A 17951-nucleotide genomic window follows, 5' to 3' on the forward strand; every position below is an offset into this window, starting at 1 on the left:
CCTGGTGGTAGAAAAATCCCTTTTAAAGCAGATTAATGCTTCAGGGACACTTGTAAAAAGAGGTAATACAGTATTTCCTGATGACATCACTCAGTAGGTCAAAGTTCAAACATGTGGGTTAAATTTCAAGACTTTCAACTAAAATCAGGGCAGCAGTAAGGCAGCAGGACGCTAAAGCAAACACCAGCTGGTAGTCTCTGATTGTACTCGTGTGTCCCTGCCCCAACCCCCCCCCACCCCACCCCACCCCCACCCACACCCACACACACACACACAGACCTGGTCCAACCCAGACCAGCTGATCCGATCCATCTCCTGTCCCTCCAGGGATTCCTGCTGTGGCTCCTTGGATGTTAGGACCCTGTTCATCCCCCTTATGCTCCGCAGGCTTGTCGTTTGCATTTAACACTTATTAAATGTTGTGCACGTATGAAGTGGTGAAAACATTCGTGCAAGATGACAGAGCAGTGGTGCTTGTCTTATAATCTCTAGTGTTTCAGGTTGTCTCATGGTGGACATGGCGTCAAAAGTAAAATGGGACTTTGAGTCTTTTTTTCCCCTTTGCTTTAAATTATTCATTTAAATTTATGAAAGCATGAATGTTTAAGTTTTTTTCTTGGTTTTTACAAAATAATTTGAAAGCAAAAGGATTGTTTTGTGTAATCCAGTTTCAGATTCAGGCGTTATTTTAAAACCTGATTAATATAAAAGATGGGCTCTCCTTTTAGAAAAAGAAAAAAACATTGGTTTTCAGTTTCCCATCATGCTCTCTGGGAAAACAGGCTCACGTTATCACTTTTATTTCATTCATATGAAGAAATTCTATAATGTTTCCATATTTAAATTAGAATAGAAACCTGCAATCGTCTACGTTGTTCTAAATCGTTGTAGGACCAGAGGAGTTCATGTTCATTATGAGTGCATGTAAACCACTTCCTGTCCAGTAGGTGTGCTGTGAGTCCCAGTGCAGGACGTAGAAATGTCAGTTCCTCGCTCTAACGCGGCTCACTGTCTGGAACGGAGCGCACGCCCCACCAGCATGAAGACCAGCCCAGACGAGATCTCCAGAGGCACGCCGGCCGCCGCCACCATGAACGACTGGCCGTAGTACACGTCCACGTAAGCATCTGGACACCACGCTCTCCTCTCCTGCAGAATATAGCTCCTCACATCCACCAGCTCCACCCACAGGGCGTAGAACAGAAGCGTGGACAAGAAAAGGCAACCTGCAGAGGGTTTACAGAGAATCAGGGGAATGCAGCCATGATCATTTCTGCTGTTGCCACGGCAGCGATGTTTCCACCAGCTGGGGAAACAGCAGAGGGGCACCTGCTGCTGTCTGTGTTTGAAGCATGTTAATCATGTGACTAGAACAAACAGCTGACATGTTTGTGTGTGAATATTCTGCATTTCTCTGCTGGCAGGACCTATTTTAACTCCACTCATGTAGCCAACAGAAGTTTATATTTACCAGCTGCGATCAGGAAAGCTCCGCCCACTTTGTAGAGCTTGTGGCTGATGAAGGGAACACCGCAGACCAGGAGGAAGCTTCCCACCAGAGCTGCAAACAGCCCAAGGATGATGAAAACGGTCCAGAACCCCCGGAACACTGCAGGAAGCACAGGGAGAGAGTTCACAAAAGCATGACGGAAGTCAGGTTTAGGGAGACTTGAGCTAATATAATCTTTCATGGCCAAATCTGCTTATGTAGGTTGGTTCTATATGAGGAGAGGTTCTGGTCCAGACTGATATGACATCATCGCACAGCTCCACCTATGACAAGAAGCTTCCGTTCAACCACATCCCAAAGGTTCTGGACTAGAGATCGGGTGGCTGTGGAGGTCGTTGGGGGGTGCATGATCCTGCTGGAAGTAGCCACCAGAAGATGGGTCCATGTGGGCATGAAGGGATAGGCATGGCCCACAATAGGTAGGCTGTGGTGTTTAAATCAGCCTCAGGTGGGACTAAAGGGTCCAGAGTGGAACAAGGACATCTCCCCCACACCATTACACCCCCACCACTGTGCATTGATATAAGGAAGGATGGATGCATGCTTTCAGATTCTGACCCAACAGCTAAAATCCAGACTCATCAGATCAGGAAGGGTTTTCCCGTCTCTCGTGGTCCAGTTCTGGTGATCCTGTGTGAATCGTAGCCTCGGTTTCCTGATCTTAGCAGACAGGAGGGACACATGGTGCGGAGTTCTGCTGGGAGATTCTGCAGATCTTAACAGGAACCAGAAGTTTGAGCTTCTGTTGCCTTTTCATTATAAAAGAATAGTTCTAACTTTGACAAATAGCCATAAAGCAAAAGCTAATTTTAGTTAGCTAATGGATGAAACTGCTACGTACACAAGATGCTGGAACGAGAGACTGGTCCTCTGGTTATTCATGTGTCACTGACAACTTCTCTAGTCTTCCAGCATCATGTATGTGAATTAGCCCTTCACGTGTTTGCATGCATGTGCGTGCTGACTGACTCAGTTACCTGCAGTAGCATCAAATGCTGGATCAGGAACGTTTTCGTGTGCAACTGGCAGAGGGAAGAGGTAGCCACGGGTGCACAGCTTCTGATCTGGCGTGATTGGGACAGTTGAAAGGGTTTGTTTAAAAAAGACTGGAAAAGCCTCAAATAAGTCCCCCTTATAGGCGTGTTGGTCACACTTTAATTCTTCAAATCAGCAAACATCTCAGTAACCGACTAAACTGATCAGCAGATTTAAAATGATGATTTCACACATTCAGAGAACAAAGGTATCTAAACCATCCTGCCCCTAAGAGAAACAGTCATTGGCCGTCTGTGATTACCTTGATCAGGGGCCACCAACCTGGTGCCCCCAGGAACCAGATAAGGGGCCCTCAGGCATTTTCTCCAAATAGCACAAGCCCAACATAAATAAGAAAGAAAGAAAATTCTCTTTTTTATAGCGCCTCTCAAGAAAAAAAATCACGAGGCGCTTCACAAAAATACATTTTTTAAAATATAATAAAGATTTAGAAAACGATTAAAAATGTTTTAAATGAGCAAAAATTGACGACTGTGATTAAAAATATAAAGAAAGAGCGAGAGAGTGAATGGGAAAGAGGGAAATCAGTGGATCCTGGGGAGGGCGGAGTAAGGAGAGGGTGGTGAAGGTCACACCAAAGCCTGAACAGGTGAGTTTTCAGCTGCTTTTAAAGGAGACCACTGAGTCCACTGATCTCAGGCTCAGACAGAGAGAGTCCCAGATTCTGGGGGCCACAGCAATATATATATATATATATATATATATATATATATATATATATATATATATATATATATATATATATATATATATATATACAGTGGGGCAAAAAAGTATTTAGTCAGCCACCGATTGTGCAAGTTCTCCCACTTAAAATGACGACAGAGGTCAGTAATTTACATCATAGGTACACTTCAACTGTGAGAGACAGAATGTGAAAAAAAAATCCATGAATTCACATGGCAGGATTTTTAAAGAATTTATTTGTAAATCAGGGTGGAAAATAAGTATTTGAGCAATAACAAAAATTCAACTCAGTACTTTGTAACATAACCTTTGTTGGCAATAACAGAGGTCAAACGATTACTATAGGTCTTTACCAGGTTTGTACACACAGTAGCTGGTATTTTGGCCCATTCCTCCATGCAGATCTTCTCGAGAGCAGTGATGTTTTGGGGCTGTCGCCGAGCAACACGGACTTTCAACTCCCTCCACAGATTTTCTATGGGGTTGAGGTCTGGAGACTGGCTAGGCCACTCCAGGACTTTCAAATGCTTCTTACGGAGCCACTCCTTTGTTGCCCGAGCGGTGTGTTTGGGATCATTGTCGTGTTGGAAGACCCAGCCATGTTTCATCTTCAAAGCTCTCACTGATGGAAGGAGGTTTTGGCTCAGAATCTCACGATCCATGGCCCCATTCATTCTGTCCTTAACACGGATCAGTCGTCCTGTCCCCTTAGCAGAAAAACAGTCCCAAAGCATGATGTTCCCACCCCCATGCTTCACAGTAGGTATGGTGTTCTTGGGATGCAACTCAGTATTCTTCTTCCTCCAAACACGACGAGTTGAGTTTATACCAAAAAGTTCTACTTTGGTTTCATCTGACCACATGACATTCTCCCAGTCCTCTGCTGTATCATCCATGTGCTCTCTGGCAAACTTCAGACGGGCCTGGACATGCACTGGCTTCAGCAGCGGAACAGGTCAGACACTGCAGGATTTGATTCCCTGCCGTTGTAGTGTGTTACTGATGGTGACCTTTGTTACTGTGGTCCCAGCTCTCTGCAGGTCATTCACCAGGTCCCCCCGTGTGGTTCTGGGATTCTTGCTCACCGTTCTCATGATCATTTTGATCCCACGGGATGAGATCTTGCGTGGAGCCCCAGATCGAGGGAGATTATCAGTGGTCTTGCATGTCTTCCATTTTCTGATAATTGCTCCCACAGTTGATTTTTTCACACCAAGCTGCTTGCCTATTGTAGATTCACTCTTCCCAGTCTGGTGCAGGTCTACAATTCTTTTCCTGGTGTCGTTCGAAAGCTCTTTGGTCTTGGCCATAGTGGAGTTTGGAGTCTGACTGTTTGAGGCTGTGGACGGGTGTCTTTTATACAGATATTGAGTTCAAACAGGTGCCATTAATACAGGTAACGAGTGGAGGACAGAAAAGCTTCTTAAAGAAAATGTTACAGGTCTGTGAGAGCCAGAGATTTTCCTTGTTTGAAGTGAACAAATACTTATTTTTCACCCTGATTTACAAATAAATTCTTTAAAAATCCTGCCATGTGAATTCATGGATTTTTTTTCACATTCTGTCTCTCACAGTTGAAGTGAGGAGCAGCGGTTCTACTCCGAGTCCCTCCCGAATGTCTGAGCTCCTCACCCTATCTCTAAGGCTGAGCCCGGCCACCCTACGGAGGAAACTCATTTCGGCCGCTTGTATCCGCGATCTCGTTCTTTCGGTCATTACCCAAAGCTCATGACCATAGGTGAGGATTGGGACGTAGATCGACCGGTAAATCGAGAGCCTGGCTTTCTGGCTCAGCTCCCTCTTCTTCACGACAGATCGGCTCAGCGTCCGCATCACTGCAGACGCCGAACCAATCCGCCTGTCGATCTCCCGATCCCTCCTACCCTCACTCGTGAACAAGACCCCGAGATACTTAAACTCCTCCACTTGAGGTAGGACCTCTCCCCCGACCCGGAGGTGGCAAGCCACCCTTTTCCGGTCGAGAACCATGGTCTCAGATTTGGAGGTGCTGATCCTCATCCCAGCCGCTTCACATTCGGCCGCGAACCTACCCAGCAAGAGCTGAAGGTCAGAGCTGGATGAAGCTAGGAGGACCACATCATCCGCAAAAAGCAGAGACGAGATTCTCCTGTCACCAAACTCGACACACTCCACACCACGGCTGCGTCTAGAAATTCTGTCCATAAAAGTGATGAACAGAACCGGTGACAAAGGGCAGCCCTGGCGGAGTCCAACCCTCACTGGGAACAGGTCCGACTTACTACCGGCTATGCGGACCAAACTCACGCTCCTCTGGTAAAGGGACTGAATGGCCCTTAACAGAAAGCCACCCACCCCATACTCCTGGAGCGTCCCCCACAGGGTGCCCCTGGGGACACGGTCATAAGCCTTCTCCAAATCCACAAAGCACATGTGGATTGGTTGGGCAAACTCCCATGCCCCCTCCATCACCCTTGCAAGGGTATAGAGCTGGTCCACAGTTCCACGGCCAGGACGAAAACCACATTGCTCCTCCTCTATCTGAGATTCAACTATCGATCGGACCCTCCTCTCCAGTACCTTGGAGTAGACCTTTCCAGGGAGGCTGAGGAGTGTGATCCCCCTATAGTTGGAACACACCCTCAGGTCACCCTTCTTAAAGATGGGGACCACCACCCCGGTCTGCCACTCCCTAGGAACTGCCCCCGATGACCACGCAATGTTGTAGAGACGTGTCAACCATGACAGCCCTACAACATCCATAGCCTTGAGATACCCAGGACGAACCTCATCCGCCCCCGGGGCTCCGCCGCTGTGTAGTTGTTTGACTACCTCAGCAACTTCTGCCCCCGAGATCGGACAGTCCATCCCCAGGCCTCCCAGCTCTGGTTCCTCCTCGGAATGTGCATTGGTGGGATTGAGGAGCTCCTCAAAGTATTCCTTCCACCGTCCGACTATAGCCTCAGTTGACGTCAGCAGCTCCCCATCCCCACTGTAAACAGTGTGAGCGAGTTGCTGCCTTCCTCTCCTGAGGCGCCGGACAGTTTGCCAGAACCTCTTTGGAGCCGATCGATAGTCTTTCTCCATGGCCTCACCAAACTCCTCCCACGCCCGAGATTTTGCCTCGGCAACTGCCACTGCTGCACCCCGCTTGGCTATCCGGTACCTGTCTGCTGCCTCCGGAGACCCACAGACCAGCCACGCCCTGTAGGCCTCCTTCTTCAGCCTGACGGCTCCCCGAACCTCTGGTGTCCACCAGCGGGTACGGGGGTTGCCACCACGACTGGCACCGGCCACCTTACGACCACAGCTAGCAACAGCCGCCTCGACAATCGCAGAGTGGAACAAGGCCCACTCGGACTCAATGTCCCCCACTGCTCTCGGGACGTGGTCAAAGCTCTGCCGGAGGTGGGAGTTGAAGACCGTCTTGACAGGTTCTTCTGCCAGGCGTTCCCAGCAGACCCTCACTATGCGTTTGGGTCTGCCAGGTCTACGCGGCATGTTCCCTTGCCATCTGATCCAACTCACCACCAGGTGGTGATCAGTTGACAGCTCCGCCCCTCTCTTCACTCGGGTGTCCAAAACATACGGCCGCAGGTCAGATGATACGACTACAAAATCTATCATCGACCTGTGACCTAGGCTGCCCTGGTACCAAGTGTACCGGTGGGCATCCTTATGTTCGAACATGGTGTTCGTTATGGCCAAACTGTGGCTTGCACAGAAGTCCAATAACAAAACACCGCTCGAGTTCAGATTAGGTGGGCCATTCCTCCCAATCACACCCCTCCAGGTCAAGCTGTCATTGCCCACGTGAGCATTGAAGTCCCCCAGCAGGACAATGGAGTCCCCTGATGGAGCACTATCTAGCACTCGTCCCAGGGACTCCAAAAAGGGTGGGTACTCTGAACTGATATTTGGCCCATAAGCACAAACAACAGTCAGGACCCGTTCCCCTACCCGAAGGCGCAAGGAAGCTACCCTCTTGTCCCCCGGGGTAAACCCCAACACACAGGCAGAGAGTCTCGGGGCTAACAAAAAGCCAACCCCAGCCCTCCGCCTCTCACCCGGAGCAACTCCAGCAAAGTAGAGTGTCCAACCCCTCTCCAGGTCTCGGGTTCCAGAGCCAATGCAATGTGTCGAGGTGAGTCCGACTATATCTAGCCGGTACCGCGCAACCTCTGCCACAAGCTCCGGCTCCTTCCCCGCCAGCGAGGTGACGTTCCATGTCCCAAAAACTAGTTTTCTTGTCCGGGGATTGGACCGCCAAGGCTCCCACCTTGGTCTGCCACCCGATTCGCAAAGAACGGTTCGAAGGATCTTTCATGGCGGTTAAAACGAAGAGTCGGAGTACCCGGCCCGGAGGGTTACCGGGGTCCCACCCTGGAGCCAGGCCTGGGGTTGGGGCCCGTGAGCGAGCGCCTGGTGGCCGGGCTTTCGCCCATGGGGCCCGGCCGGGCCCAGCCCGAACCGGATACATGGGCTCGTCCAACTGTGGACCCACCACCCGCAGGAGGAACATGAAGGGTCCGGTGCAATGCGAATCGGGTGGAGCAACGCATTCATTTAATAAATATAATAAATATGTTTATTATGCATGAAGTTTAGTTAACTCTGATCTATTCCAGTTCAAAGGTCAATATTGGATCAACCTGGTAGCCCTTTGTGTGGCTCAGTACCATAAAGTAGCACTCGGCCTCACAAAGGTTGGTGATCGATGGACTAGATCATCTGGAGAGCCCTGAGGCCTGCAGAATGAGGAAATCCCTTCAATAGAGCCTGAACGACAACATGACTAGGCTGTAGTTCAGCTTTTCCCACGGCTCCAGTCTGGCCCTCTGCACACCTGTCAGAATTTATCAGCTCACCTGTTCCTTGTCATCTGTCCCGTCCCCCCCCCCCCCCCCCCCCCCCCCCCACACACACACACACAAATACCTCCTCACCCTAGTTCGTCAGTTCGTGTCAGACTCTACTCTATTTCATTCACCTGCCTTGGCCTTGCGTGTGTGTGTGTGTGTGTGTGTGCATGTGTGTGTGCGTGCATGTGTGTGTGTGTGTGTGTGTGTGTGTGCATGGGTGCGTGTTTGTTTATTTGTTTATAATGTTTACATGCATGCCCCGGTAGCCACTCTTCCTGGAGTCGTTTCAATCACAAAACATATGAAAACAACATTACATAAAACATTAAGTATATACCAAACAGAAACACCATTACAACTCTTGTCGTGATTTGGCGCTGTATAAATAAAATTGAATAGAATTGAATACAACAAACATCAAACATGTAGGAATAATTCACAACACACGTTACATGATCCAATTAAAGCCCTGGGCAGATACCATTGATTTAAGAGATCTCAGTCGCAGTGATAACCGAAGACAGAAATCACTCAAATTAATGCATTAGTGTAAAAAAATAAAACATTTTGAGCTGTTTTTTAAAACCTGCACTCAAGTGATTTTGTTCGTGCGTGGCGCTAAACATCGCCGTGCGCTGGCTCGGATTAGTTTTCATTTTTGGCAACGTAGAACACTTCCCTGTGGAACGCCTTGTTTAAAAAGTGAGCATTCTTAATAAAAACCAGCTGTAGGTAAAACACAGCTGGTAAAGTTGTAATATTTTGTAAATAATTATTTTTTTGCACATGACCATCGGTCCTTTACCCTCAGCCTGCCAGTTGTCCTGAAACACATTTAGAGCCACACGTTCTCTAGCAGAACAAACCTGAAGAAGAACATCTGACCTTCGACCTTAAACAGGAAATTCATGCTGGGCAGCTCCAATGTGGCTGATTTCTAGCACTTCTGTAAAGGAGAGTGAGATGATGTTGGAATTATTGCCATGTTTCCGAAACGCTGGACACCCTTCCACATATCCAGCCGGTCAGGGCCAGTTATTTCCCACAAACAGGATGATTTGGATAACCTCTTTCCCTTTAATGAGTGAAAACAATCACCTTTTATTTACTCCGGTTGTCCCGGTGTAATATTTTAATTTGGTTGCTGATTCAAACAATCGTGTGACCACACAACAAACCGGAGAAACCTGTCAGGGGCAGTTAACCGTACTTTGACCTGCTAGAGGAAACATTTGTCCACCTACAAGTGTAAAAGGCCTGGAAGACTTGCGTCTCGGAGTCCCCCCGCAGCACACAGTACCGGAAGAATCCCTCATGGTGCAGCGTGAACATCCCATTTGCAGTTGCTGCTTCTCCTGATTGAACCTGAGCAAGAAACATGGACATCACAGTCACAGTCTGATCTCTAAAGATGGATGTGTTCCTCATTCTCTGTCATCACTGTCAGCACACATCTGTGAAGCTCTGCGTGATTCTGCCACACGGATCAAACGCGGTTCTGATTATGGCCTGCTGGACCATGAGGTTTCCTGCGGGGAGCTTTTAAACATGCATGAGCGATCCTCTCCACTTGCTTGTCAAAGATATGATTGATGGTGCTGTACAACACAACACCTTTAATCACCGTCTTTTATTGGAAATGAAAGACTTTGTTAGACTGAGATGTTATGGAGGGGCTCGCAGGGGGATTAGATCTGGAAATATATTCCACAATATGTGCTTTGTGATTTTTTTCTTTCACAAATTCTGAACAGGAGCGTAAACCAGAAGATTAAAGAGATACTGCATTGATTTTCTATGTGAAGATCAGACTTGTTAGGGGAATTAGTTAATGAAACCAGTCATACGTGTGATCCTTGAAGAGTTTTGCTGAGATACAACCAGAAGATGAGCCACTTTCACGGGCTTAACGTTGGTTTATTTATTCTACAGGGTGTTTCTGTGCAAATGACCTCATGAGCTCCAGGCGGTGACAGGATCAGCTAGGCGGTAAAAGCTATGATGGAATGGGAATATAAATGTGTTTATTTAGCTGTTCAATCAATCAATCAATCAATCAAATTTTATTTCTAAAGCGCTTTTCAAACAAAGTGTTATTCAAACTGCTTTACAAAATGACCCCAGATTCCCATAACAGGTTAAAAACATTAACAAACATATGCAATCACACGCACACACACACAGACTCACACACACACACGAGTAAAAATTATATTAGGCTGAGTCCAGATGAGCCAAGTAAGGTAACGCAAGGAAACGCCATCAGAGGAGCCGTCTGCCCCGGCAGCATCAGGTCTTCCACACTAAGTCAGGGCGCTCAGTGGAGGGGGAGCATAGACCCCCACCTATAGAGCGCCCAGGAAGCTACAGTCGACCACCGCTCCCGGGGCAGAGGGCCCCCACAGAGGAAACACTGGATTAAAATGAGTAAAAATGTAATAAAAGAGCTAATATAAATGACAACAATTAGAAAATAGGTAATAAATAAAATCATAGACAGTAAAATAATAATTTAAATAATTAAACTGTGCTAAAATATAATCATATAGAACATGCAAAGCAAGTAATAAAATATAATCATGTAAAACGAGAAATAAAACTGTAGTAAATATTTAGATAAAAGCTAACCTAAAGAGGCGGGTCTTGAGCCTGGACTTAAAAACATGAACGTTCTCTGCGGCCCTGAGGTCCTCTGGCAGCTCGTTCCAGAGGCGAGGGCCGTAACACTGGAAGGACGCCTCGCCGTGAGTTTGTGTCCTGACTTTAGGGATGACCAGGAGACGCCTGCCAGAGGAGCGCAGAGGCCGCGAGGGTTCATATTGTAAAAGCAGTTCTGATAGATAAGAAGGCCCAAGACCATTAAGACACTTAAAAACCATTAGAAGAACCTTAAAATTGATCCTGAAACATACGGGGAGCCAATGCAATGATTCTAAAACTGGTGTCATGTGCTCCCGCCTCCTGGTCTTCATCAGGACACGTGCTGCCGAATTTTGTAAAATTTTTAAGCCTGAGATGCTCTTTTTGGGAAGAGCAGAAAGCAGGGCATTGCAGTAGTCTAGTCTACTGGTGATAAAAGCGTGCATCAACGTCTCCGTATTGGCCCGAGAGAGAATGGGGCGGACTCTGGCGATGTTCTTTAGATGATAAAAACCTATTTTTGTGATATTTTTATTGTGTTAGTCGTGTTTCTGCATCAGCAGCACTTTTTCTTAGTTACCGCTGAACAGCCATGGCCAAACTTTTAGACAATGACAAAAGCGTTAAGTTTGCATATTCAGTGTTTTTTAAAGGTCTTGCCAGTTGTTTCTATGTCTGCAGAAGTATGTAAAAGACTTTGATTGATAACTGCATCTATGCAAAGAGTCAACATTTGCAGTGATGGATCTTCTTTTCCAAGACTTTTGCTATCGACCCAACACGTCGTTCGCCTTCTGATTCAAGTCCTGACTGACGGCAGCCCGCTTTTGCATAGCAGTGTTTGGAGTTTGCTGGTTTTGGTTTGTCCACCTGCCTCTTGAGGGCTGGCCACACATTCTCGCAGGGGTTAAGGTCTGGGGACTTTCCTGGGCCAACATGCTGAGGTTTTGCTGCCCAAGCCACTTTGCTGAATCAATTTTCATAACAAATTTAGACGTTGCAATTAACTGTAATTAATCTTATGAGATCACTGTTCTTAAATGCATGTAACACTTGTTTAGTAAATACATTTGCAGCTGTCTCCAGAAAGAATTAATGTCTTATGAGTCGTAGTCAGGGGGGAGCCCAGAAGCACCGTTATCAGAAGTCAGCTGGAGGAGAATGTAGCGTCAAATGACTCTTATAGGGAGCCTAAAGGTTGGTTTATGCTTGACGCGTCCGCGAGGTCCGCACGGCTCCGCGCGGAAAAGTTGCGTCATTTTGCGTCATTTTAACAACCACGCCCCTCCACCGCGTCTCCGCACGGCCCAAGATTTCCGCAACGCGCACCTCGGAAAATTTCTAACCACGCGGACAGTCGGACGCGGAAAAACATGGCGGACCGGCACGGCAGAGGTTCGTAACTACAGACATTTGTATGATTCAGCTCTCAGAGATCACCGTGATCAACATGTTGTTAATAATTCTTGGAGAGAAATAGCTCGCACTGTCGGAAAAGACGAGGACGCTGTTAAAAATGCTGAAATGCCATGTTGTAAACAGTAATTTCTACTTCTACTATGGTGTAGTGTTGGATGCATGCCGTAGAGCTCCATGCTGCCCCCTACAGTTTGGGAGAATATTGGCTCACCGCAGAGACAAGCCGCACAAACCATAAACGCTGCGAGTTGTGAAGCGCGGTCCATCCGCGAGCCGCATCACAGCGCGGAAAGTGAATGCATCAAGCATAAACCAAGCTTAAGTCTCCTCCCTTTCCGGTTGGCTCATGGGTCCCCGGAAGAACGAAAAAATGAATGCAAGTCAACGGAGCTAAAAGAGACATTTTCTAATCTGCCTTACGCCCTGCATCGCACACATGGTATCCTTAAATGAAAAGTTATGATGTGTTTTTGACCACGCCTGTCATGTACTTTGAGATAAGTTCATTGTTAGCATGACTGCATCGGTACGTTGCGTATGTAACGTTGCCACATAATCTCTCTCCCCTCACTGTCATGTTGAGGGGAAGGTGAATGACCCACGAGATGCAGAATCATACACTGAGGCCGGATATGATAAGAAATAAGGTTTATTATAAAAGGTAAAAGAAAAGCACAGCAGGAAAATCCAGCTGAGACTCCGGAAGGAATCTAGGGACAGGGAGGGAGAGTTTGTGGAAGTGGATGAGAGGAACACTGGGGTGAGAGTCGGGACTTACAGTTCGTGGTCCAGGGGGGAGCATGAGAAGGGGGAGTAGCTTGGTCTGGGGTGATCCGGGAGGAGTGAGGGAAGCAGAGACACACACTTCCGGTTAGCAGGAGACTGGGGATTCAGGCTACTGGCGGACTGGAAGAGCTGATCACGGGAGTGAGGACAGGATCCGGTAAGGTGGGTGGTCGAGGAGGAGTGGATGATCAGGGACTGGCTGGGAGATGGAGGAGCGGGTCCGGATGGGTTGCAGGTACGTGATGAAGGTGGTGGCGGAAAGCCAAGTTGAGCTAATCATCCAGCGAGGTGAAGATGTCTCCCAGCAGCTTATATGTCCCTGGCCAGCTGATGAGCAGATGGACTGCAGCTGAATCGCTCCCTGACACGCCCACCTACAGGAGAAGCTCAGAGAAGGTTAGACTGAGAGGAGGACTCACCCCAGACCATGACAGCTGGGGGCTGGATAGGCTGGAGATTTGAATTCAGGAGGAGGTGGGAACACCTCTGAGAGAAAGCCTGGAAACGACTCATCCGGTGGCTGGTGCTCCAACTGGGCCTCTTGGACAGGCTGGGCGGGGGGCGGAGGTCTTGGGCAGGCTGGGCGAGGCGGCGGAGCCTCTTGGGCAGGCTCCTGAAAAACCAGGATGGTTAGGGTCTCCACCTGGAACTCCTGAAGGCCGATGAGGAGTCCAGGCCGGGCCAGCTCAGCTTGCAGGCAAGCGAGATCCACCACGTGGCCTGCTGCAAGCTTGATCCCTCTGTCCGGAGTCGACGGAGGTGCTGGCTGGACTGAAGATGGCTGGACTGCAGGGGGAAACTAGAGCTCCAAGCCAGAGTGCAGAGCAGGGGCCTCTGAGATAGGCAGCACAGCTTCAAAGGCCCCGTTGGCTGGTCTTTGGAGAAGGAATTCCCAGGTGCGAGACAGCTGATAGGCCCCCTCGTCTCTGTGCAGGCCTATCAGCTGTCTCGCAATGGGATTTCCTTCTCCAAAGACCAGCCAGCTGGGGTGGGCGTGACCGACCCAGCAGCTCTGACAGATCCGGTTTGGTCACGCCCACCAGAAAAACAGCTGATGACGATGCGTCACAGAAACATCTGTGACACTTCTGATGAAGACCGCAGTCGCCGGTTGAAGCATGTCAAGGTAAACCGATAACACAACCTTACATGTCCAGATAAAAAACTGTTTAAAAAAACCTGATAAAGTATTTAAGAAGAGGACATAATGAACGTTGTAAAGAACTCATCTTTAGGTTTAAGGCCAAATAATTTACGGTCCAATAGGCTGTCCGTGGGTGGGTGGGTGTGAGAGGAGGGTGGCCCTACAAGGAAACAGGAGCTCCTTCGGGACTCGAGAGGAGGTAACTAGTCAGCTGAAAAACCAGCTCTAGCGTAGCTGCTACTTATCACATGGCCACATTTATGGTGGTTCTGTCCTCCTGGGGGAAGGATTTGAAGTTTGCTGAACTTACAGCCATTTTCCCTCAGTTTTCTCCCTGTCGGGTTCGATGACGTCACTTTCGTGATGCGCATTTGTAGTCCTGGAGTAATTTGTGCACAAAACCTAAAATAGCATTTCCCCCATTTGAAAACAAGCACTCTCTTGGTATCAAAAAGCTTCTTTAAAATTCACAGACATCATACATGAAATCCATGTCACAAAACAAGCGGAATCAGAAAATAACCTTTTTAGCCCCATGACAAACATTCATTTTTTCGTTCTTCCGGGGACCCAGAGTGGTCCGGAAGTAGATGGGCGTGACTTAAGCTCTCTACTTCCTGATCTTTGGACATCTCCCCTCTGATTGGATATCAGCAACTCAACTCTGGACTCTGTTTGCTCTGCAATCTTATGATTTATCTCCACAAATAACACAAACCTGAAGGAGTTCTGAATCTCCCAGGATTAGATTAGAGGGTAAAACTATTTTTATTCCATATTCCATATTTTTGGTTCTTATCTGTACACAGAGTAGTAGAGCTAAATGGCAAACGGCCTACATTTGATATAGCACCTTCTAGAGTCCTGAAACCCCCCAAAGCACTTTACAACACAATCAGTCATTCACCCATTCACATTCACACACTGGTGGTGATGAGCTACGATGTAGCCACAGCTGCCCTGGGGCGCTCTGACAGAGGCGAGGCTGCCGAGCACTGGCGCCACCGGTCCCTCCGACCACCACCAGCAGGCAAGGTGGGTTAAGTGCCATCTTTGAGCTTGTTATACCTTCTTGCTGACAGTTTAGGCTACCGCTGTCACCTTTGTCAGTCACTGATGTTGGTGTTGGCACCTCCGTTGGTTTTTCCACAAGGACAAGCAGAGATTCGTCCCTGTTCATGGTATCGGCAAAGGTAAAAACATGCTCTTTTTGCTGCGTGCATAATTATGAAAAAATCGGCCATAACAGACCACTGCACACGAGAAAAATCATATAATGGACTGGGACAGCACACGGATCATAACAACAGAACAAGATGGATTACGGAAGCAATTGCAATAAGGACCCAGGACCATGAACAGGGATGAAGTAGTGTACACAGTGGACCATTTATGGGACATGGTGATCAACAATGAAAGCGCGGGCAGTAAAGGGTGACAACATCCTCTACTACCCACAGATAAACGGAGACGGTAGTGACACCAACAACATCAGTGACCCTCTAACAAAGGCAACAGCAGTAGCCTAAACTTAATCACCTAAAAGCGTTCATCAGACACACCGTGGTGGCAATGTTACGCTGAGTTGCCAGCACGGCGTGTCCTCTAAAGGGGCTTTAGAGAAGGGCTAGGCAACCCTGGACCTAAAGAGCCACTATCCTAGCCTAGAAATCTAGATCGTCAGTCGCTGAAGCAAAATTATTTAGCTCTGCATGTCAGTCTAGCCAAGCTCCATTGGAACCTCCGCAGCATGTCTGTCAGTCTGGTTTCTGGCCAATCACACGCCATCAGTTTGCTGGGCGGGATGATAATGTGACTGAGCAAAAGTGAGATTGAAACAGCTTGTTTGAACCAGCTTTGGCATCAACGTTGGACTATTTAGACTTGGGATTTCTTTTGAGTCAAGAGCAGATGGAGGTACTGAAGTTAATTTAGAAAAATTATGCATTTGCATCTTCTTCAACTGTGCATGGTGGACGGCGCTGTTGACTGACATCCGTAGCGGTGAGTATGTCACATTGTTGGTTGTCCAATAGCATGTGGAGAAAGTTTGAAAGACAACCTTAGATCCCGCCCCACGACTGAGAGCCGTCAACGGGTTGTGGCCGGACTATATATTCACATAGAAAAAAGGCTTGCTAGGCTAACGTTATCCAGCTTGTTTTAGTTGTTTTCCACTTCAACACAGTTGAGTCACCTGTTCAGGAGCTCATCAAGCTTCTACAAACCTATAAAACAGGGTGGATAGCAGCTCTCTAGCAACGGAGTTGCCCACCCCTGACTCGGAGGGATTTTACCGTTCGTAAATTAAAGGAAGTTAATAACAGGTTATGTCCAATGAATGTATTTAGTTACACATGTTTACCAGCATGTGTTTGTAATTTCTAATCAAACATGTCAGATATGTTTAGGGTTAAATATTGTTGCATTTAAGCTTAATATATTACCTTTACTTATGACCTATATAAATATAGAATATCAGCCTGCTTGGTCTTTGGATGTTTAATCAGAAGATTCTAGGATTCTTTGCTTTTTCAGGGATCACACACACACTTCGTATTAATTCAGAGAATCAAGTTTATGAAAGGTAAGAATTTATTTTCTAACCAAATTAAAAACATGACAAGTTAACTAAGACGACTGTGATGGATGAATCTAAGTGGATGTGATGTGATGTGTGGTTATTTAATGGTGTGTGTTTATCAGAACCTTGTATCTAGAAGAACTGAGTTCTGGGTGTGAAAAGAATTTGGTTAGCATTAAACTATGAAGTTGGTTCTTATCAAAACGGCATCAGGCGCATTCATGCTGTGTCTACCTCACCCTTTCTTTGGAGACCCCTTCACAGACCCGGAGGTTTGGGAGGTCGGATGACCTCTGGGCACCGAGGTTCAGTAGATTAACCGCAGCACCGACACTCCAGTCCAGAGATGTCGCCGGGCACACAGGTTGGAACTAGTTTGCGTCTAGAACAGCTGTCTCTGAATAGCCGTTTTGCTGTGTCAGCTGTAGGCAGCTTTTAGCTTGTCGAAAGCTTGTCAAGAGATGCGGTGTGAGCAGAGTTTCCCTCCGATGGCCAGTCAGAGTTAACTCAACTAACAGAATGCCGAATCTCACAGAATGCTGGAATGCTCCGCAAGCAATCCTGTTTTAATATTATCATATTATAAATGACGTGGCCAATCGGGACGTGCCATGTTGAGGTGTGTTAACAAACAAACCTCAGAACATCACGCCTTCTTTCAGACACAGGATGATCTGATGTGTGAGTAAGAAAATATCTATGTGTGGTGACGTTACTTTAACTCATATCTAATGAACATTGTGTATAAGTGTAGATAATGACTGACTTGTTAAATCAAACATTACTGATCATACCACCAACATGTTTCATCGTAATAATATAATTCATTTCAACCACAGTAATTTAAGCACAGATTAATCAAAACATTTCATTAGTATTCATATAGCATTTGTTCATTCAACCATATTATTATTTAATGATTATTTAACTCATGCTTTGTAAAAGTTCCTTTTTCATGAGAGTGAGCAATCCTGCGGTCTTATCAAAAGAAGGCGTTGTTTGGGAACACAGGCTGACATCTTGTGCCTCCTGAAATGTCAAGGTTTGCAGAACATTGTAGCTTGTTGGAAGATAGAATGTAAAATCCACCTTAGAGGATGGAATTAGGTCTGTAGATGACCGGTGGCATGAAGGTCAATCTGTAGGTGAAAACTGACCATTCCTGGATGTTACATATAAAACTATTAGCTATTAGTTCAAAGACCAATAAATACCTAACTGCATCAGATGAACACATTCAGACAGTGTATATGAACTTTATTAACAGACACACCGGTCCAGTAT

The 17951-nt window shown here is 47.1% G+C and overlaps 1 protein-coding gene across 2 annotated transcripts in view; it reads right to left on the bottom strand.

The window, feature by feature from the left end:
• Positions 1 to 747: 747 nt before the first annotated feature.
• Positions 748 to 17951, bottom strand: part of LOC107397113 (transmembrane protein 182) — a 30720-nt gene continuing 13516 nt past the window's right edge. For both annotated transcript variants that reach the window (XM_054738367.2, XM_015940523.3), the window contains 4 exons: positions 9339 to 9459; positions 2488 to 2574; positions 1472 to 1609; positions 748 to 1226 (listed from right to left, as the gene is read on the bottom strand). In XM_054738367.2, the coding sequence (XP_054594342.1) occupies positions 1006 to 1226; positions 1472 to 1609; positions 2488 to 2574; positions 9339 to 9459 (567 nt within the window). In that variant the 3' untranslated portion in view covers positions 748 to 1005. The remainder of the gene's footprint in view (positions 1227 to 1471; positions 1610 to 2487; positions 2575 to 9338; positions 9460 to 17951) is intronic.

This window comes from Nothobranchius furzeri, chromosome 1, assembly GCF_043380555.1.
Source record: "Nothobranchius furzeri strain GRZ-AD chromosome 1, NfurGRZ-RIMD1, whole genome shotgun sequence".
Classification (NCBI taxonomy): domain Eukaryota; kingdom Metazoa; phylum Chordata; class Actinopteri; order Cyprinodontiformes; family Nothobranchiidae; genus Nothobranchius; species Nothobranchius furzeri.